We start from the raw sequence: 23,666 nt of genomic DNA, 5'->3' as shown, positions 1-23,666 counted from the left end.
GAAACGCTGACTTGACATCTAGGTGATGCACAAGCCACTGTTCCTTTGCAGCAATAGGAAGGAGTCCAATTGTTTCTAATCGGGCTACTGGTGCAAACGCATCTTCGAAATCAACTCCCTTTCTTTGTACATACCCTTTTGCCACTACACGAGCCTTGTACTTAGTAACATTCCCATTTGCATCTTTCTTCACTTTATACACCCACTTTAACCCTATTGCGTTATGACCAGGCGGCAGCCGGGCTAAAGTCCAGGTGTTATTTCTCCTAATGCAGTCGAGTTCCACCTTCATAGCCTTTACCCATTCTTCTTTGGTTGCAGCTTCATCGTATGAAGCCGGCTCGTCATCAATCAACATTAACTCTTGGTTGTACCTATCTTGTACCTCTTTGTCAGTCATGGCTGTTGAGTTACGGTACAGCCTTCCAATTGATCAAAACCCCTGACACGGAGTGTCATCAAATGGAACCGTATTAGTGTCTTGCCTTGTCTCTGAATGCTGTCTTCGGCTACTTGAAACAAACGAAATAGCTGACTGATGATTGGCTGGAGTATTAAGGATTTGGTCGTCATTCACACTCTGACTTGGGCTTTGAGTTTCTGCTACCACACTTGTAACAGGTACACTAGCCCAACTCGTTAAAGGTCTTTCAACATTGGGCTCTCCCCAGGCCCATTTCTTGTTTTCAATGAACTCTACTGATCTTGCAATCACAATCTTGTTCTTGACAGGGTCTAGCATTCGGTACCCTTTTGTGCCTTCTTCACTCCTTAAATACACCATTACTTGACCTCAATCTTCTAGCTTGGTGAGGTGAGTCTTCATTTGCTTCACGTATGCCACACAACCAAAGACCCTTAGATGGCTAAGGTTCGGTCTGTGACCCTTCCACATCTGGTACGGTGTTGCCCCTTTTAGCCCCTTTGTTGCTATTTGATCAAGAATGTAAACTGAGTGCCTCACGGCTTCCCCCCATAACACCTCAGGTACATTCGTAGATTTTAACAATGAGCGAGTCATTTCAATGATCGTACGATTTCATCTTTCCACGACCCCATTTTGTTGAGGGTTGTATGGAGTTGTTAATTGCCTCTTCACGCCTTCATTTCTGCAAAACTCATTGAAAACATGTGAAGTAAATTCACCCCCTGATCAGTTCTTAGCATTTTCAGTTTGTGCTTGCTTTCCTTTTCAACTTGGGCTTTAAACACTTTAAACATTTGGAAAGCTTGATCCTTCGAACTGATTACATATATGATATAAGGCTAAATATATATAAATCCCTTGTATATTTAATATAATATTTTATTAGTTTTCGTTCGGTTTTTATTAGAATTTGTATATTATTAATTTATTTGAATATTTTAGGTTCCGGGTTTCAACCATGTCTTAAAGAGGGCGAAAACAAGCAAAATGGGAGAAGGCCCGTAGCGCGGCACTTTGGGCTCAGTTTTCTAGAATATTCTACAAATATTAAGTTTATGGGCTTAGATTTACAGAATCTTCTACTAATTTTAAGTTTATGGGCCTTAAAAGTCTATATAAACACCCATAAACTTAACCCTAATAATAACCTGAAAGCCATAAACAAAATTTGGAGCTCAAGAGGTGATCTTTTGGAGGTTTTGAAGGCTTGGAATCATACGGTGGCGTGCTTATCATCCAAGAACGAAGACCACAGGTTTTATCGCCTTTAATCTTTCGTTTCTTTTGTTTTCCACCATGAATTCCTTTATTATTGTTTTGTTTTATTTTATGATGTTAGGCTAAAAATTATAGACTGCCTAGGCTTATGATGAACCTATTTTGACGTTGTGTTTTGATTTGGGATTTATTTATCGTTATGATTTTTATGATTTGGTAAAAGGTTTAATCATATTAAATTGATGCATATGGATATTTAGGATTGTTTGATTAATTGTTATTATTCCATAGTTGCCTAGATTATTGTTTGTCATTATGATAGGTTGCTATTAGGTCATCTACTTTGTGTTTTTGACTATTTTATGATTGATATGCATTAAGATCATAGGAACAATAATTATTAATTAATTAAACCTAAGTGTGCTGCTAACCTAAATCTGTAAGGTGCTAGGTTATTGATAGATCTTTATTATTTGATCTTGCTAGATTTAGTTCTTCGTAAAGAGTCCGTCTAGGTTTGATTATTTAATTATTGTCTATTGAATCAATTCGATATATTAAACTGCCTTTGATTTCCGCGCTGTAAGGTAGGATTTCGTATAAAGGAACTAAATTGTAAACAATTGGGTGACCGTAAGCGAACTTGATTTTTAATACTGGTGTGCGTTAAAACTTGTTAGAAATCCATAGGTTTCTCTTGAGAAGGGTCAGGGGTCCTATTTGGTTTTTCTTTTAAGTGTCTATTTTACGATCCCAGTCCATAACTAAATATTTTCCCGAGTCAATTCATTACCAAAATTTAGGGGAGTCTAGCCTAGGTAGTTTTCTCATCATCATCTTATTTTCATAACAAACTTTGTTTTCGTTTAATTTATTTGTTTTCTTAATTAGTTTTAATTATAGTATTAATTTAGTATTTTAAATAAAACCCCCCTTAAACAAATATAAATAATAAGTCGTGTTTTGTAGTCGAGTCTAATTAGCTAGTAAACGTAATTTAAAGAGTCTCGTGGGTTCGATATCCGGACTTACTTAGCTGTACTAGAGTCGACTGGTTCACTTGCCGGTTAGTAGTTTAGTTAAGTTTAAGAGTCTAGAATTTATTACTTAGTGTCTAGATTAGCGTGTTTTTATATAACTACTTTTAGCACATCAATATACCTACATAAACCTTGTAAAATCATCAACAAAAAGTAAGAAATACCGGTTACCACCTGCTGTTTGTGGTGTAATTGGATCGCATAGGTCTGCATGGACCAAGCCCAATGGCTCACTAGCTCTCCACTGAGCCTCTTTGGGAATTTCTTTTGAGACCTGTTTAGCCACCAGACAGCCTTCACACACCTGCTTTGGATGGGTTATGCGAGGCATTCCCATAACCAAATCATTTCGAGCCATTGACTCAAGTTCAACAAAATTTGCATGGCCCATCCTTGCATGCCATAACCAAGCTTCATTGTCTATGTAGGCTGCCAAACAAACTGGTTTTGCAATTTTTAAATTGATTTTGTAAAGTCTATTCACTGACCCTGAATTTTCATAATGAGTCTTTCATGGTCGTCATACAACTTCAGGACGTTTCCATGCATGTGCACGTCATACCCTTCCTCAGTGAGTTGCCCCAAACTGAGGATATTACTCGTGAGCGCCGAAATGTAATACACATCAGGGATGAGTATGTGTTCGCCGGTCTTGCTTTCAAATACCAATGGACCATTCCCTTCAATTTGAACCTTGGATCCGTCTCCAAACCGAACTTGCCCAGTTACGTTACAATCTAACTCAGCGAATGATTCCCTCATCCCCGTCATATGGTTGCTAGCACCATTGTCAACGTACCACACTTCTTTGCTTTCACCCGACTTTGGAAAGACTCTATCTTCATTTAAAAGGACCATGGAGGCTGTTTCTTCACCATGTATAGTCAAGTAGAGGGCTGGTTTCTCTTCTTGAGTTCGGTTTAGATTCACCTCATCCTGTTTCTCCTTCGGTTCTTTACACTCCGATGCATAATGCCCGAGTTCATGACCTACTCGATGTGCCTTTTATCTCTGTTCCTTGACCCGTTCCTTTGATCTAGGTTCCCGGCGTGTCCACCGCGGTTACCCCTACCGCGACCACGTCCCCGAAAACTACCCCGACCACCCCGGTCAGCTTTTCCTCGTCCACCCGACTTCTGGCCCGTAAACTGTTGGTTCTTCACTTGTCCCTTCGAGCTCGTCTGACCCTCCGTTTTGGTGAGTAACAAGCTGTTGTCGGTTGCTTGTTTCGATTGAGGAAGCTTTACTCTATCTTCATAAGCTTTCAAGTGTGCAATCGCTTCTTCAAATGGCATAGTTTCAACATCTGAACTTTGCCCAATTGAAGCCACTAGGTTTATAAACCTCTCCGGGACCGTGTCAAACAATTTACGTACCAGTTCCTCATCTTCCAACTTTGCTCCAACACTGTTAAATTTTGAGACCATACCCGACAGCTTTCCTGCATACTCGTCAATAGAATCTCCATCCTTCATTTGCAACCCTTCAAACTCACTTTTTAAAATTCGTAAGCGAGCTTTCTGAACGCGTTTTGCACCCACATACCGGAATTTCAACGAATCCCATACTTCACTAGCCGTCTTTTTCTTCGCCGCCTGCGAAAGTATTTCTTCAGGGATTGCCTGAAAGATGAAAACTCGAGCCTGTTTTACTTTTCGTTCATCCGCAACCACTTCGGTTGGTGGCTCGATGGCATCCCACAACCCGTGGGCATCCATGATAGCTTCCATTTTGATGGCCCAGGTATTATAGTTTGTAGGTGTGAGGATTGGGCACTGGAATGGAATGGAATTGTCTCTTGAGGAGTTAGAGTTTGTGATGACTGACATGATGTTGAAACGTAGGAACTTTGGCATAAAAATTGGATCAGAACGTGGTTGCTCTGATACCAAATGTAAGATTTGGATCAGGAAATTTAAATGAATCAAAGAAACTGGAACTAGTTGCTGCCAAAAGTAATCTTTTTTATTAAAGCCAAATGCTTAGGAATGATTAAAAGATTACAAAAGTGGATTTCGGCTAATTGAAAGTGATGATAAACAAAGCAAACTAAAGATGCTTAAATAGAAAAAAAAAATAACAAACTAAGCAGATAAACTTGGTCTTCATTCTGTTCCTTTATTCTTGGACTCCAACGTACATTCAGCCCATAACTTGGTCACCACACCAACGACTCTTTTTCTGGTGGCTTAGTCAACATTAATCCAACCTATACTAAAAAATAATATCTGATTTTTTTAAAAAATATTATTTATAATTAAGAAACAATTTTGTAGTAAAAAAAATAAGCGGGCCATAGGTATTATCAAACCCAGATAAATTTTAAACCGGGTTATAATATCTTATTTATTTGTCAAAACTCTTTCATTATCAATCACAAGTATATTATTAACTTTCTTTACAAAAAATAAAATTAAAATAAAAAAATATATAAATATTAGAAATGAATAATTTAAAATAACCCCCCACCCCCGCGCTTCCCACACCCGTAGTAATACAGGGGATAAAAGCTAGTATATATATGAATGATATAATCAAAAAGGATCAACCATGCATCTATTTTGGATATTTGTAATATGCATAACTTATAGTTAGAAATTAATCATGGAAACTCCGTCACTGATAATCTGTAATGAAATATTTCAGAAACAAATTCCATTGGAGAATGGATGCGTTGCTGATCTCTCACAAACTAATTTGTCACCAATGTTGTAACGCATAAATATGTCGCAATTGCAGTATGTCGTAATTTAATTTCGTAAAAAAAGTATTAAGAAAATATAAATATATAGGCAGTTCAAGCCTATTTATTGTATATGCTTGATCTTATGAGGTTTTGTTTGAAAGTGTAGGGTCATAAGACCATTCTTTGTGGAGCGGGTTTTAAAACCCCTCTACAATACCACGTCACTATCACGTGAACACCGGGGACTTTAAATCCTTGAGCCTATGTTGCTCCATTGTGATTTGATGTCCGGAGGGATTTTAAACTTCTTTTTAATAAACAAGTAAATAATAATAAAACAAATAATTAAACTAAACTAAAATAAAAACCAAAAACCCACTTAATTGTTTGATGCTCCGAGGGGCCAGTATTTATTAGGGTCTGTCCCGATCACAATGCCCATGACCAATATTTTGTCAGGGTTTTGATTTACTCCAAAATGCCAACTAAGCAATCATATCAAATAAGTTCTAGATTATTAGTTTTCTTTGTAACTTATTTTAAGCATCTAGAGATGGCTTGTAAATTTGTAATTTTTAGTTTAATTTCACAAAAGAATATACTAGTCAAGGATGTCTGTTCATTCAAATTCTTACACCTACATATGCTTGAAACACGCTTGTGTGGATCTTACAGGAGTGTTCCCTCTTGTTGGGCTAAGAAATAATGAGTTTGTTGCGGGTCAAGTTGCGTTGAACGCGAAATCAGACAAAATTGCTAACACAAGAACGCTTGTTTAGAGAAACAATGTGTGTTTCTCCCCTTTGCTTTTTATACATTCTGTTTCTAACCCCGGAGGTTATGGCTTTTTTGATCAGTGTTCAGCGAGTTGTGAATATTGAAGAGTAAGTTTTTGGCTCCTAAAACCCAAAGCTTCGTTTTTAGTAGGATCGGATTTACTATTCAAAATAGGATTGTGGCGCAGCTTGTTGCCCGCTTACCTGACATTTTATTATAAATTTTTTAGTTTAGCAATGAAAGAAACTATAATAATAAATAAATAATAAAATTAAAAAAAAAAACATAAAGATACCGGGAGAAGATTAACCGTTTGCCAATGTATGCTGTATGGTAATTTTACATCACCGGACAACCCTGGGGTCTATATGATTAGCTCATTAATTTAACAAATTGATGTTGATTAGTTCATAGCTTTAGACTTAATTGATTAGCTGATGACGTTGATTGCATTCATGCTCACCTGATTGCAAAATGGTTTATATTGAGGCGATGAACAAAGTTTATAAAATTCAATATACAATCATAAATGTTGGTTACCACAAGCTCGTAGATTATGGAATTATGATTTTAGAAATTACAAAATTTAAAATATCTTGGAAGCTCAGTAGCTGTAGGACCTACCCGTCGAACCGGTTGAACCTATTTTAATATAATACTAAAATTAATTAAAAAATAAATAAAAAGTGTAAAAATTGAGAACATAAATAAACATTATATTAAAATTAAAATTTGAAAAATGCAGGAAGGTGCTCTGCCCATTCCCTGCAACACTCCAACACACTGCATATTGTCCTTAATTTTCAATATGGTGTAGTGGTAGACCGGTAGGAAGTTTGGCATTTTTAGTGAAAACTCAGGTTCGATCCCAATAAACAACACTTCAAGGACGGCATGAGTGCCTCAATGAAGAAGACTTAGATCTTTGTAATCTCTTGTTCGATCCTAAGGACGTCTGGACCTTTGAGCGAGTGGGTTTTCTCCGAAACTGAAGATAACTTTGAGAAATTAATGTTCCGTATGGTGGGTTGGGCCCGCTAGCAATAGCTTTTTGCCATTGTAACACCACGCACCAATTCTCTGTTTATTGCCGACCTAAAGAAAAACAAAACATTGAACAAGCTAAAAAAAAACAGGGCGTATCAGCCCGCCAAAGGAAGTTTGAACGAGCATCTTATTTTTATCAGTAACTTTTTTTTATCTCATTTTTTTTCTTGAAGGAGGAGCAAGTACAACAACCGGAATATGACCAAGTTGCCGAGGAAGTTGAAAAAGCATCTCATGAAATTCATGTATGACCTTTTCTTTGTTTCTTTTTCGACTTGATTATCCTTTCTGGTATTTTTGTTTTCTAAAAAAAGTGAAATCTATAAATTTAATTGGAATGTGACGAAACTTCAACAGAAATAGTAAATTGTTATTTATGTAGTTTTTGAATTGAAACAAATACACTAATAGCAACAAAGTATAAGTATGAATTGTTTGCAATATCTTAACACTTAGATAATTAATGTTAGTTATTCTACAAATGCCAACAAAAATGATAAGTGTGAGAAGTCATAATTAATTTATATGTGTCAAGTGGGTATCAAAGAAAAAAGGGTAATAGTACATATTTTCTCTTTCCACATGCAAGTCATATGCCAATTCCCCCATCATTTTAAAACATGACTAACCTTTTCATATGATATTTTTCTTAAAATCACTATAATAAAAAACGATTTTTTTAATCTTTAATATGAGTATGACTTTGTTACATAAAAATTAAAAGAAAATTATGTCATTGTGTCTTTTTGTTTGTAATTGTGTATTTTTTCATCGTTGTGTCTTTCTGCTTGTCATTGTGTTTTTTTCGTCAATCATTGTGTATTTTTTTTAATGCTAAGAACACTGTTGTGTAATCTTAATACGTAAATATAATGTAAAATAACAACAAATTCTCTAATACATAAAATACAATGATGAATACATATTACAAAATTAACTGAAACGTAGAACACAATGATGAATACATATAACACAATGGCCTGAAACATAAAACACAATGGTGAATACACATAACACAATGACCTGAAACGTGAAACACAATGGAAACTACATGTTACACAATGACATGAACGTAATACACAATGAGCATAATACTTTTTTCTCCACAATGACTAAAACACAATGATAAGTAAAAAAAGACTCAATGACGTAATCATTGTTTTAATTGTTATCTTTAATATGAGTACCAATTGATAACACAATGACCAAAATCTATAACACAATGCATCGAAAAATCCAATTAAAAAACGCAATGAACAACCAATAACACAATATAAAAACCCACTATTTTTTTATATAACAATATGATACTCATATTAAAGATAAAAAAAATGTTTGTTATTATGGTGAGTTTTTTTTTAAAAAGAATGTTGCTTGAAAAAGTTATGGGCGTTTTTAAATGATAAGGGAATTGACATGTGACTTGCATGTGGAAAGAGAAAGTCAACAAAAGTGGGTTGTTACATTTATGCTCTTCCCATCAATTTTTTCTCTCGAATTAATCTCCACCATTAAAATCTAATATTAATAGATTAAATTGATTCTCACCCTTCTCATTTTCGTTGTCCTTTTATTTTAACTTTACTCAAATAATTAACTATAATATAAGAGTTGATATATACAAGTTATTCATGACCTTTTGTCAAAATTATTAATAAAAATAAAACTACGGTATTACTTAAAATATTGAAATTTGTTATCAAGAATTAATTTGATCAATTTATGCAATTATGCATCAATTGAAGTTGTAAATCAATAATTCAAGCCTATGGGTTAGAAGTGGAAAACAGTGAAAATAGATAACGTGGGCGTATGATGACAAACGGCTACATTGTTTTCTCTTTACTCGCATGGGTTGTTGCATGATTAATAAGGTCAGTTTTAGTAAGGTTTAGAGGACTGTTAGTGTTATGGTTCCTGTACAATGTGGGCCTAAGTACATAAACAAGGGATGAATGACCCGACTATGGTCCGAGTTATCCTTTAATTAACCATTATTAAATATAACTATGATTAATGTATGATGTGTTTTTTAGAACCAAATTTATGTTGATTATAACATCATCTAATCCACATACTAGATTATTGGGCTGAATTATGAAATGGGATAAGGATCAAACATTGTTCACGAGCCGAGCCGAGCCGAAACAAGCGAAGGCTTGCTCGTTGCTTGGCTCGTTTACAATTGAACCGAACAGAACGGCTGAAATTCGAACCGAGCCAAAATCGAATCGAGCATTTTTCGATCGAACGGTCCGAGCGATTTTCGAGCATTATTTATTTCTTTTTCACTCTAAAAATTTTAATAAGAAACAAGTTTGAATGTTGTAAATAATACATTTTGTAAACAAATTAGTAGTTTTTAGACAAAGGTGTTATAGGTTGTAAATTTTTTGGAGATACAAATTTAAAGTGAGATATAATAAACATGTAAACAAACTTTTAGTATTTTAAAAACTTGAATAGAACCAATGAAATTATAAAGTTGACGTAATAGGAAAATTTTAAAAGGTTTTAAACAGTTGTATACTAATATTTTATGTGTGTATTTGCTCATATATAATTATATAAAAATAAATTAAAAATATTCGAGCCGAACCGAACCGAGCGGCTCGTTTACAATCGAGCGAAAAACGAGAGAGTATTTTTCGAGAAATTTCCAAGCGAGCGATGAGCGAGTTCGAGCGGCGAACAGTTTGGACGGCCCTAAAACATATCGGCAGTGTTTTGAAACAAGGACAGGACCGGCCGGTCCGACCGGGACCCGCTAAGCATACCGGAACCGATGACCCGCTGGGTGGACCGGAAATTTTAAAAAATTAATAAAAGAAACCAACAAAATAAAACTGAAAACCCTAGATTCCATCTTTGAACCACGCGGCTTCGTCCCCAACTCTGCAATCGTCTCGTTTCTGAATCAATTACTTGATTGAAACTTCGTCGATTTGAACTTCCCATGTTGCTTAAGTGGTTTGATTTTAACACAAAATAAGCACGAGGATGGTAATTGACTGATTATATGACATAGGAAGAAGATGGGAAGAAGAACATGAACACCAGTCAATTTTCTCTTGGTCACTGCTCTATCTCCGTTATATCACTTAGGGTTCCTTTGTTGGACCATTTGATTGTGTTGCTTGATTGGGTTGGTTAGGCTTAGTCCACTTCATAAAACTTGGTCTGGTTGGGCTATGTTAATGAAACATGCTTCATGAAATGAAAGTTTGGTTATTATTTTATTTATATATAATATATATAATATTTAAATTATTTATGAGGTCTACCAGGTCAAACACCGATCCGTCCTCCCGGGTCGGTTCGACTTTTGACCTGGCAAGATGTCCGGGTTGACGTCCAGGCAAGGTTTGAAAACATTGCATATCGGAGCACGACCTCACCTCAGAACATTCCCATTCCATCTCATAACCTCAAATCCAAAATTATACTAAAAATCACTGCATTTTCTCTCTCCTGTTCAATTAAATAATATTTCTTTATAAATTTATCATTACTTTTTTTCTCCCATTCACTCATAACCACTTTCAAAATATATTAAAAAGTTATAGGACTCGCTTACAACACCCTAAATCACTCCTTAACTTATAAAAAACCCATCTCACATAATTTGATGAATGGATTGAGAATGCTCTTACGATAACCTAAATCCCAGAGTTACCTCTTCACATGCCAAAAGATAAATAAAGAAAATGTATATTAAAATAACTTTTATGTTTCCTTATTATTAGGGCATCTCCAATGGTAAGGTTTTGGGTGTTTTGAATCATAGGTGTCTCCTAGGTGGAAGAGAGAGAGAGAGGAGAGAGTGAAAAGAGTTTGGAATTTCAATATGGTCTGTAAGGTGTGTGTGAAAGGATGAAGAAGTGAGAATGGAAGGAGAGAGAATGTGAGTGAATGATTAGGATGGTTGGATTTCAAACCATGCATAAAGCATTGGAGATGCTCTTACTAACTTATTGTTTTATAATCATGTCTGTTCATATTCGTTACCATTTAGTTTAATATAACATCAATTAAAATATTTTAAATTAAATTTATGAATCATGCAATTATATACGTACGTTCAGTAATCTAAGTGCTGCAATATACTTGTTCAACTTTCCTTTTTTACTCTTTCTTAATCAATTTCATCTAATTTATATAATAAATATGAACATATATAATCCACCTTTCTTATATACCTACAATTTAAAATAACTAGTTGGTCAAACAACTTTTTTCACTTTAGTGGCAGAATACACGCATATAATCAAATACTTTGAAATTCTAGCAAATCATCTATAATTATAAGCATGAACAATTTAATTAGAGTAAGCTAATACAGAGGATTTATAATCCTTTCATATTAACATTTAATCTAGCATTAAAATAATTTGGTTTAACAAATTGTAACTTTGTATTTGGGCCTAGTTTAGAACAAACTATAAATGGTTTGTGGGCTTGGGCAAATGTGTTGAGCTGGCCTTGAATAGTTAAAAGAAGGGTCTAGTCACAAAACAAAGGGGAAAAAAGAAGCAGCTAATCGGCCATGAATTCCAATTTCTCTATAAAAATATGAACCACACAATTTCAATTTAATTGCCTTATGACATATATATATTTAAATAATTTGCAGCAGCAGCAGCAGCTAATTATTAAGAAGTTGGAACATTTGAAGATTCCTCTGGCTGATGTTCAATTAGCAACGGATGGTTTTTCAAAGGCTTACGAAATTCCAGATGGGGGTGGGTGTACTATGTACAGAGCAAAACTCGACGACCATTTTGGTAAAGAAAATCATTCATCCGTTGTTGAAGGGACTGATCATGTGCTTATTAAACGCTACCCTCCTCCTGGACATGAGTACTGGGGAGAAAAAGAGTTTTTTACAGAAGTTGAAGTGCTTAGCGCTGTTAAGCATCCCAACATAGTCACCCTACTTGGATTTTGTTTTGAAGCTTCTGAGATGATCCTTGTCCTTGAGAATGCTTCTAATGGATTCCTTGGTGATTATTTGGAAGACGTCAACAGTAGCATGCGCATTTTCACTTGGGAAAAGCGTTTGAAAATCTGCATTGATGTTGCACATGCGTTAAAGTACATTCACTATGAGATGGAGGACCAAACGATGATAATAAACCGTGATATATGTAGCTACAACGTCTTTTTGGACAAGAACTGCGGGGCAAAGACTGTTAACTTTTGGTGGTCTGTATTCCTGCCTTCAAATCAACAAGACGAAGCACTCCATATCAGCTGGATTGGCAGAATGCGCCACATAGATCCAGAATATAAGAAGACTAATAAGTTAAAAAGAGAATCGGATGTATATGGTCTTGGAGTAGTTTTGTTTGAAATTCTATGTGGGAGGATAGCCTTTGACCCAATTTACCTTAAAGAGAATGAAGCAGGGCTGGCTCATGTGGCAAAACAATGCTACTGCTCGGGAACAATACAAGACATTATTGATCATACAATAAAGGAAGAAACAAGTGAAAACAATTTTGTTCTAAATAGAGGACCCAAAGCGTATATTTATTGAAATTGCACATCAGTGCGTGGCAGAAACTCAAAATCAACGTCCAACAATGAAAGATGTTGTCAAGGAACTTGAGAAAGCATTATTCTTTCAAGTAAGTCATTGTTCTAACTTCATATTATTGATCCTAAGAAGTAGTGATTGTGATGATTCACTTTAGTTTAATAAAAATGTAAACTGATATGACATTATACTATAATTGATAAAGCACAATGGTAAAAATCTTTTCCACTTTCTGAGTTTACTTTGTTTTATCGTTGTTGCTTAAACATTTTTAGACTGTCTGCAGCTTTGCTGAACTGCTGATATGAAAGTGTAAAGAAAAGAATATGATCAAAGTTCAATTTAAAACTTTTGAAAACTAAGTAAAGCACATCTTTAATGGATAAAAGGGCATTGATCAATTATCACGCATGTTAAACTCATATTGTTCATTGTTTGAAGTCTATGATATCATCAAAATTTTAATTTCATCATCATTTTTTAGTTTTTATAAAATATTTTACTGTGGTAAGGTTTTATCATTGTTTACAGTTTCTGTAAATTACCATCACCATTTTAAATAGCAGCAAAGCAACCTCATCACTAATTGTTAACTAATTTGTAGTCTTTCATTACTAACATGTATTTTGACAATTTATTGTTTTCTGATAGCACCTACTAATTTGTATATATTGTTTTCAACACCATATTAATCAGCCGTTATAATTTTAACAACATATAATTGTGATCAGTATATGTAATTTAATTGGTGTGTCATGTCTGACAGAAAAACAAGATCAACAACCCCAGAATTTCACTTGAAGACATAAAAGTAGCCACACAAAACTTCAATAATGACAATTGCATTGGTGGAGGAGGATTTGGGGAAGTTTTTAAAGGAAAGCTTCAAGACGGTGATGGAATTAAAACCATTGTTGCAAAGCGACTAGATACAAGGCTTGGTCAAGGGGAACAACAATTTTGGAATGAGGTCCAAATTCTCTTGGAGTATAAGCACGAGAACATAATTGGTCTTATAGGCTATTGTGATGAAAAAGATGAAAACGTCATTGTTTATGAGTATGCACCCAAAGGAAGTCTTGATAGGTATTTGAAGGATGTTTCTCTTACATGGGTGAAACGCCTTACTATATGCATTGATGTTGCAACCGCGTTATATTTCTTTCCAATTTTCTTATCATTTATCTAGTTGCAACTCTCTTTACAACCTTGTCACGTATTTGCAGGGAAACAACTTGGAACACTTGAAGCTTCCTCTCAATGATATTATTTCAGCCACCGATAATTTCTCAGACACATGCAGAACTAGAGTTAGCCGTTACTATACCTGGTATAGAGGTGAACTCGACTGTTTTGATAAAGAAACCCCACCATCCATAGAAGGGAAAAACAAAGGTGAACCACCCAAGAAACACAACACTGTACTTATAAGACGTGTCCATCCTAGAGATAACGAGCAAGGAGAAGAATTGTTCTATACAGAGATTGAAGTGCTTAGTAGTGTTAAGCATCACAGCATTGTCAGTCTACTTGGATTTTGTATTGAAGGTTCTGAGATGATCATTGTCACTGAAAATGTTTCTAATAAATACCTTTATGAATATTTGAACAACGGCAACAACAAGCGTATTTTGACATGGGAGAAATGCTTGAAAATTTGCATTGATGTTGCACAATCATTGAATTACCTTCACTTCGAGATTGAAGACCAAAGGAAGGTAATAATCCGTTTTTTAAGAAACTATGACATTCAGTTGGATGAGAATTGGGGGGCAAAGATCGATTCATTTGGGTTATCCGTATCCATGCCTCCAAATAAAGAAGATGAAGCTCTACATCTCAAGATGCCCGCTCAGACGCCGTACGGTAGCGAGTACTACCTTGATCCAGAATATGTGAAGAGTGGTAAGTTAAAAAGAGAATCGGGTGTTTATAGTTTTGGAGTAATTTTGTTTGAAATTCTATGTGGGAGGTTAGCGAATGATCCAATTTACCTGAAAGAGAGTGACAAAGGGTTGGCCCCTATGGCAAGACGTAGCTTCAGCAAAGGAACAACAGAGGAGATGATAGATCCTATAATAAAGGAAGAAACCAATGAACACAATTTTGTTCTAAATAGAGGACCCAACAAGGATTCTTTGCACACATTTATTGAAATTGCACATCAGTGTGTGGCAGAAACTCAAGACAAACGTCCAACAATGAAAGTCGTTGTCAAGCAACTAGAGAAAGCATTATTCTTTCAAGTAAGTCAATATCCTAAAACTTTAATTACCATTTTGTACAAATGTAAAATGCTTGTTGCCATTAGATTAACTTAATGAAGTACAAAGTGAATTTCGTATGTACAAATGTACAGTAGTATCTAAACTTAAACCGTTCTGGTTAATTTTGAAAAACCACTCTTTTGAGTTTTTAACAAGCTACTTTTATCTATAAGCAATGAGTCAATCGTATTTATATATTATTTTCAAATACTAATTTAATCATCCATCGTAATTTAACAGTTCATTATTATCTTCTCGTGGTTGATAGGAAAGGACAGCCTTAGAATTCCACTTGAAGACATAAAACTGGCCACACAAAAATTCCATGATGACAATTGTATTGGTGAAGGAGAATTTGGGAAAATCTATAAAGGAAACCTTCAAGATGGTGATGAATTTAAAACCATTGTAGCAAAGCGATTGGATACAAGGCTTGGTCAAGTGAAAAAACAGTTCTTGAGTGAGATACAAATTCTTCGGGAGTATAAACACGAGAATGTTATTGGTCTTGTAGGCTACTGTGATGAATGGAAGAAAAAATCATTGTTTATGAGTATGCGCCTAGAGGAAGTCTTTATAGGTATTTGAACGATGCTTCTCTGACATGGATGAAACGAGTTAATATATGCATCGATGTTGCAAGCGCGTTGGACTTCATTCATGGAGGAGTTGGAAAACAAACAAGGGTGATGCATGGGGAGATCAAAACTGCAAACATTCTACTAAACCATGATTGGAAAGCAAAACTTTCAGGTTTTGGGCTTTCACAAATAAGCCCAATAACTCAAGATATAGAGTATGTCATCGATTATGCATGTGGCACCCAGGGATACATGGACCCACTATACAAAAAATCAAGATACCTAACAGTAGAATCTGATGTTTATTCATTTGGTGTGGTTATGTTTGAGATCTTGAGCGGAAGATCAACATTTGCAATCCACGAACATCCAGGTTACTATCTCCCCGAGCTCATTAAAAACAAATTTGAAGAAGGAAATCATATTGAGGTGGTGTTCGAGCAAATAAGGGAGCAGATTGTGCCTGAATCATTGACTACATTTCAAGAGATTGCATACCGGTGCCTACATGATGAAAAAGAAAAACGACCGACAACAAAAGAAGTTTTAATGCAACTTAAGATGGCTTTGGAATTCCAAGTGAGTAATTAGCATAGTTTTGCCACATTAGTTCCTTTAAATGCTTTAATATAAACCAAAACTTTTTACTTCTTTAATGACATAAAACTTTATGTATAAATCTTTTAAACAAATGGTGAGTCAAAAGAGGTCAAAACAAGAATGGGTCTATCTCACATTCTTATCTTTTTAAGTTTTAACCTTTTGATAGAATTTATGCAATATTAGTAAGAGCAGATTCGTCAAATTTAATTTAAATTATGTATTTTTCTTTGTATATATAATTCCCGTTTATACCTGTTTAAAAGGTCTTTTCTTATACGTAGGTACCTACAAAACCGAAGGTGAATGATTAATCAGTAATTCACACACAGAAGAAACAATTTCTGCTGACTATATTGATCAGCCCAACCTGGATACAGATGAATCGGATAAATGTCTTGATATGTCTAAAAGCCTAAAGGAGGTGAAAGATTATGTGCATGCCTATAGGTCTCTGACAAAAGAGGTCTTTATGAATTGGACAAGCCGACAAAGGGAATATTTTGTAGTTCTTTGTCGAGACCTAGAAATCAATCTGGAAGACATGGATGACGAAGAAGAGGTAGCCTCTTAAAAGGATGGTTTTGCTTAACTTTTGAAGACGTAGTTTGTTTAACGGGTATTTCTTATGTTTAAACTTAAGTTGTTTTTCAAATTGTTTGAGCTTGCCTTGCTTTTATTTTGACTCATGCTTACGAAATAAGCTTGTATGTTTGACTCTACTACATCATGCATTTTTGTATATATAGTTTTGTGCTTTCCTGATCATGATATGCTAAAAGGCATGTAACCCCATGCAGATTTCGTCTAACTTAAAACTGAAGCAGATTTATACATACTTGAGTCACCTGCTTAATAGTTGAAGGTTGCAAAGCTTAAAAAATATTGTAACATTAACTCAATAATTTAAAAAATGGATCCTTTTAGAAAATGGATTGTTCGTATAAACAATTTCAATAATTTAAAAGTACATTACATCTATTCCTTATATCAAGTCAGCTCATGAGCAAACTATGTTGTGTTGAGCTACAACTATGAAAATTATAAACCTATGTTCAAAAGAATAAATTTCATCTGGTAACACAGTCAAAACACAAAACCATAATCATCGATAACATCATATAGAATCTAGGCCAGTTTCTAAGAGACGGCATGAATATAAATGTTATAGTTAACCTAAACTGCTAAACCGAAAACATCTACTCTTCTTGAGCAGATTCACCACTCTGCTTGTTGTGCTTCCTTGCATACCTCTGGTTCCTTAAAAACTTAGGATCCATCTACAAGCCTAAACACAATAAAACATCATTAACAACCTTATTTTGTTAAGAAAGACTAATTTCCAAACACCAACAAAAAATACTCACTACTTTATTTAAACTAAAACATATTAATCCCATCCCTTAACAAGTCAACATTCAGACTGCTGTTGGCCTAAAACCGAACCAAACATTCGGATTTCGAGTTTTTGAAACTCAACCTTTTTTTTTTGGGATTTTGCGGTTTTCAGTTTGAATACATTTATTATTTGAGCTTTGAATTTTTAGGACTGAAATTTTTTGGCCCAAAAATCTTTAGGCCAAAAAATATAGTCCAGAACGTTAAATTTGGGCTTTAATATTTTTGTAAACTAAAAATTAACTAATATTATTAGACCTATAATATTTGAAAGGCACTATATATTGAATTATTATAATCTGCTTAAAAATCCCAAAAACTGAAAGTTAGGTATTTACAAATTGAATCATTTAGTTTTCTACACGCACCAATGTTGTAAACTAGCTAGACCCTATTCGGAGGGTGAGATATGGACTAGCGATTAATATTGGAATTTGTATGTAATTTTATAAATAAAATTTTCAATTTCGAACGATTTTGATCACATAGCAATTACTCTGCAACTAATCTTAGCGATTAAGCGGTGATTAACCATAACCAAAACCATCAACCCGAATTCACAAATCCAACATAACAAATAAGAAATTAAACTAAAAAATACACACACGGAGTGTGTCTTTGCTTCCTTGGCTTTTTGATGCCGTTACGGTGAGCCTTGTAAGACTGGTTATGTGCCGTGTGGTTCTTAGACTTAGCCATCTCTCTTTCTCTCTCACACACACACTGTTAATACGAACCTTTTTGGCTTGGCTGCTACTGCTACAATGAAAAATTAGAGCTTGCAAGATAAGATAGGAACGAAGATATGTTGTACGAATTGGTCTTTAAAATCCTTAATTTGGTTTTTTGACGAAATAGCCCGTTTGGATTGGGCTCGGCCCAAAGAAAGAAATGCATGTTAAATGGATTAAAATGATTGTAAATTTTATTGAATACAAGTATACACCTTGCTTTTAAAAAATGATATTTTTCTACGAAGGTAGTTATGTTATGCTAGTTTTTTATTATGGAAAGATAAAAAAGAAGTTATAATTATAGTTATGGTCTTATGGATGTAGAAGTATTTTAAGCCATCCTTGATAGGTAGGTTTTAGGCGTTCTTCCAAGGATGAGATGGTTTGGGTTGGCGTTCTTCGTCATTGCGTGAGAATGTTTGTGTTGGCGTTCATGTGCAAAGGGTGGAGTTGGGTGTGGGTGTGTTGGCTTATACTAAAAACAATTATATATATTCTCATAAAAAAGTTTAAAAATAATATTAATTTAAATATTATAAAACTAAAGGACTTCTATATCTATATCTAAGTTTTTACTTTAGTTTTATAGCTTTTATAAAGTTTGATTCTAACTTTACAATAAATATTTACATATGTTCTATTAAACTAATAAGATTCAGTCGTAATTGCAAACTCATTCTTTTGCTATCGAATGGCGGTATTATATTCACAAAGCGGCTAACAACAACTAGCCACCATCTAATCCAATCTATTTCGAATTCCTTCAATCTTGAAACCACCCATAAGAAGCTAAGGATTTTTATATTCTCCGTGATTTGATTAGAACATATGTTAACACCATTAAAGATGTTATCGTTGCTTGCCCCTCAAATACACCAAACCATGAAACGGAAGATTGCTTGGTTTAGTTTGCTATGCGATTGATTTGGGCCCAATCCGTCATGGTAATTAAGCACATCATTGATTGAGAAAGCAAAGAAATGCATAAGCATGCACCAAGGTACAACATCATGCCGAACCAAATTCGAGGTCTAGCAAAATAACAGCAAATGGTGGTTCTGGTAGCAAAATCCGAGCAAAAAGGGCACAATGCCGTACCCACGTTTACATTCCTTCTCAAAAGAGCGGTTCTGAATGATAATGTAACAAAACTTTTTGACACATTAATGTATTTTTATTAATTGAACATTCTTTTTATTAGATAAGCATTTTACTTACGTGACACATCCGACCAGTCACGTTTTTATTTTTCCGTTATTGTAAATCTCACAAAAAAACAAACGAAGTACCCAAGTACAAATTCTCCAAGTTAAACTAAATAGTATAAAAGACAAAACTATACTCTTTTTAATAATTTTATTTTAATAAATAGTGTAACTCGTATAAATTCAACGGTTCCTGTATATCAACTCCTCATCATCACAAAAACACCATCGATTATATTATTATTATTATCAGCCATACATGCATACACAACACTCCGAGATAACCGGGGAATAATAATAATATTATTATTATGGCGGTTCAGAGAGACATCGACGATTTACCCAAAAACGAAGCGAATTACACGGCACTAACTCCGGTTTGGTTCTTAAAGCGAGCTGCTTTGGTTCATCCTGACCGTAGATCGGTGGTTCACGGTTCGGTTCAGTACACGTGGCGGCAGACGTATGAACGATGTTGCCGGTTAGCCTCTGCGCTTACCAGACGGTCCGTCGGGTTTGGTTCAACGGTAACGAGTTCCGTCTAAGATTTTAATCTTATTAATTTTTTTAATAAAAAACTTATTTTTATTTTTTATTGATTGGTGCTTGTGTTTGATGATGATAACTGATAAGTATGAAGGATGTTATATTGGGTAAGTTGTGATTAACTGATTAAGGTACTTAATATAGCATTGACTGGAAAAAAGTCAAAATCGATTGGGAGTTTGAAGTCAAAGTTGGGATTTTGAAAAAGTCAAAATTGATAGGGTGATGTGTTTAACCTGGGGTGTTGTTGTTAATGGATATAATCAAATATTGATTGAAGGTAGAGTTAAGGGGTGTTTGGATGTTATTTGATTTATTTATCAAATGGTTGATTAAGTTAGAATTAGGGGGTGTTTGGATGCTTAATTGATTTATGTCATGTAAAAATCTTGAATTTTTAAATAGATGATCGAATAGGTGATTAAAGTTAGAATTAGGGGTTTGGTTCAACCGTCTTCGATTTTAGTTTTAGTTGTATTTTTAGTTTTGGTTTTATTGACGCTTGTGTTTGATGATAAGTATATGTTGGATTTTGTGAGTTGTGGTTCTGGCGATTAATATGACGTTGACTTTGGAAAAAGTCAAAATCGATTGGAAGTTCGAAGTCAAAATCGTGATTTTGTAAAAAAGTCAAATTGATTGAGTGATTTGTTTGACCTAAGGTATTGCTGTAAGTTGATTCAAGATTGAATTAGGGGGGTGTTTGGACTTTGGAGGTTAATTGATTTATTTCATATCTCAAACAAATTTCCAAGTTCACAATTTGTATTCAATCCAACAGGTGGCGGTGATTGCACCAAACACCCCAGCCATGTTTGAAGCCCATTATGGAGTTCCAATGAGCGGAGCGGTTATAAACGCAGTCAACATTCGTCTAAACGCTCCAACCATCGGCTTCCTTCTAGAACACTCATCATCCGCAGTCATAATGGTTGACCAAGAATATTTCAAGCTAGCCGAGGAAGCTTTAAAGATCCTAAAAAATAAAATCAAAACCAATTTCAAATCTCCACTTCTGGTCGTTATCAAAGACGAAAGCGTTGAATGCAATCCAAAGAATCTCCAATACGCTTTAGCGAAAGGTGCGGTTGAGTATGAGGCGTTTCTAGAATCTGGTGATCCGGAGTTTGTTTGGACACCGCCACAAGATGAGTGGCAGAGTATTGCGTTGGGGTATACTTCGGGCACAACGTCTAGTCCTAAAGGGGTGGTGTTGCATCACCGTGGGGCGTATCTGGCGGCTACTAGTAATGTTCTGGTGTGGGGTATACCAGAAGGAGCGGTGTATTTGTGGACTTTGCCTATGTTTCACTGTAACGGGTGGTGTTTTACCTGGACTCTTGCTGCTATATGTGGGACCAACATATGCCTCCGACAGGTACTTTATGTCTACTTGTATGGGCGGTTCATGTAACAGGTTTTGGTTTAACGTATTAGAGGTGCAAACGAGCCAAGCCCAAGCTTGACTAGGCTCGAGCTCAGCTCATTTTGAGATCTAATTCTAAAACTCGAGCTTGGCTGTTGAGCAGCTTTTTAAAGCTTAAGTTCTACTTGGTTCATTATTTATTAATTAACTTAATTTATATACATCTATAATTATTTTTATATACTTTCTAATTATAATTTTTACATATAAGTATATAGCATAGTATATGTTATGTAGTTATTTTTATTACAATTTTATACATAATAATTTTTACACAAGTATATATTTAATATATTAAAAAAATTATATAAATAATAGGCCCGTTTAGGCTCGCGGACCAGATCAGGCTTGATAAGTGAAGGGTGGGCTTAGCTTGTTTATTAAACAAGCTTGTTTTTCGGTTCGAGCTCATTTAAACTCAGCCCGATTCGAGCTTTTAATGAGCCAGCCTCGAGTAGGTCACGAGCAACTCAGTTCATTTTGATATCAAAGCATGGTTTTGTCCGTTTTTTTAAGCTAATCCATTAAATGGATTAGAAGTCAATATAATTACAATAATAATGCGCTTTAGGTTTTTTGCGACCTAAATGACCTGTTTAGCCCATTTTACCTGTTCCTTTAGAATTTTCCTTAATCCTTATTTCACATGTTCAAGATTAAAGTTAACCCAAATCGACCCATTTATAAGTAAATGGGTCAATATTGCCACGTCTAGGCTTGAAATTTTGAACCACTTACGTGTGCATAATATAAAAAAAAATGTCAAAGACATAGCTTAAAAGAACCCAAAGTAGGTTTTCAAAACATAAAAACTTTTGTAAATCATTTTGTTCATCAACTAAATTTGGAGTAATATTTTGACCCGAATCCATTGTGACCCACTCCATGGCCCGCCCTTGTCGATAGCATTAAGTTCTTGTTCTTGATGTTTTATGCAGGTAACGGCTAAAGGTGTTTACTCGGCTATAGCCAATCTAGGGGTGACCCATTTTTGTGCCGCCCCTGTAGTCCTCAACACAATAGTAAACGCCCCGGCTAAAGACACCGTCCTCCCGCTTCCCCGCCTAGTCCACGTCATGACCGCTGGAGCCGCCCCACCACCATCCGTCCTCTTCAAAATGTCCCAGAACGGGTTACGCGTCACCCACACGTACGGCCTCTCGGAAACCTATGGCCCGTCAACGATATGTGCATGGAAGCCCGAGTGGGACAACCTCCCCCCCGAAACCCAAGCCAAAATGAATGCCCGCCAAGGTGTCCCATACACTGCCCTCGAACACCTAGACGTTGTCGACACGCAAACCATGAAACCGGTCCCAGCAAACGGGACCACGGTCGGTGAAATCGTGTTCCGTGGAAACATTGTCATGAAAGGTTATTTAAAGAACCCGAAAGCGAACGCGGAAGCATTCGCACACGGGTGGTTTCACTCGGGTGATTTAGCAGTGAAACACCCAGACGGGTATATCGAAATTAAAGATCGGTCGAAGGATATTATTATATCGGGTGGTGAGAATATTAGCAGTGTGGAAGTTGAGAATACATTATACCAACACCCATTAATTTCAGAAGCGTCGGTGGTGGCCCGGCCCGATAATAGATGGGGCGAGTCACCGTGTGCGTTTGTGACGTTAAAGGACCCGGTTGAGAAATCGGATGAGGGGAAAGTTGCGGATGATATTATGAAGTTTTGTCGGGAGAAGATGCCGGCTTACTGGGTCCCGAAATCGGTTGTGTTTGGGCCGTTACCGAAGACGGCTACTGGGAAGGTTCAGAAACATTTGTTGAGGGCTAAAGCTAAGGAAATGGGTCCTGTTAAGATTAGTAAGTTATAAAGTTAGTTTTTGGATTTGGGATATGAATAAGGGTTATGTTGGATTTTAAATTAAAGGGACTTTTAATAAAGTTGTATGAAATTGTTGCATTGTTTTTTGTTTTATTGGTCTATCCTGTATCATGTTATTAACTGACCTTTAAGATTTATTCTTCTTATTTGATTCGTAATAAGATAGAGTATTTGACCGTGTTTTGATTGGGTTTTCTAGGCTTTTAAGGTAGGGTAGGGTCTGGTTTTGACCTGATATTTCCGGTTATGGCGAGTCCGGGTCAGTTCGATTCCGGGTACGGCTCCGGGGAGAAATCCTATACCAAGTCGTGCCTGCGGGTCGGGTACGG

At 35.5% G+C, this 23,666-nt stretch overlaps 2 protein-coding genes and 1 pseudogene across 2 annotated transcripts; 2 read left to right on the top strand and 1 right to left on the bottom strand.

Moving 5' to 3' along the window:
* The first annotated feature begins 5,982 nt into the window (after positions 1-5,982).
* LOC143609082 (uncharacterized) lies at positions 5,983-16,173 on the top strand. The gene is made up of 6 exons (XM_077083944.1): positions 5,983-6,144; positions 7,369-7,440; positions 11,829-12,617; positions 12,712-12,825; positions 13,501-13,820; positions 15,582-16,173. Exons 1-6 carry the CDS (start codon positions 5,983-5,985, stop codon positions 16,171-16,173), a joined length of 2,049 nt encoding a protein of 682 aa, XP_076940059.1.
* A 1,204-nt stretch (positions 16,174-17,377) lies between these two features.
* On the bottom strand, positions 17,378-18,292 carry LOC143609101 (large ribosomal subunit protein eL29z-like; annotated as a pseudogene).
* Positions 18,293-19,729: 1,437 nt separating this feature from the next.
* Positions 19,730-23,375, top strand: LOC143609063 (acetate--CoA ligase CCL3-like). Its single transcript, XM_077083928.1, has 3 exons — positions 19,730-20,046; positions 20,847-21,443; positions 22,430-23,375. The coding sequence occupies exons 1-3, from the start codon at positions 19,831-19,833 to the stop codon at positions 23,324-23,326; spliced, it is 1,710 nt and encodes a 569-aa protein (XP_076940043.1). The 5' UTR covers positions 19,730-19,830; the 3' UTR covers positions 23,327-23,375.
* Positions 23,376-23,666: the final 291 nt, after the last annotated feature.

This window comes from Bidens hawaiensis, unplaced genomic scaffold (genome assembly GCF_021521415.1).
Source record: "Bidens hawaiensis isolate Kalapana, Puna unplaced genomic scaffold, B.hawaiensis_p1.1 tig00419489_1, whole genome shotgun sequence".
In the NCBI taxonomy this organism is placed as follows: Eukaryota; Viridiplantae; Streptophyta; class Magnoliopsida; order Asterales; family Asteraceae; genus Bidens; species Bidens hawaiensis.
The sequence above is the reverse complement of the archived record's forward strand: the minus strand, read 5'-3'. Positions and strand labels throughout refer to the sequence as shown.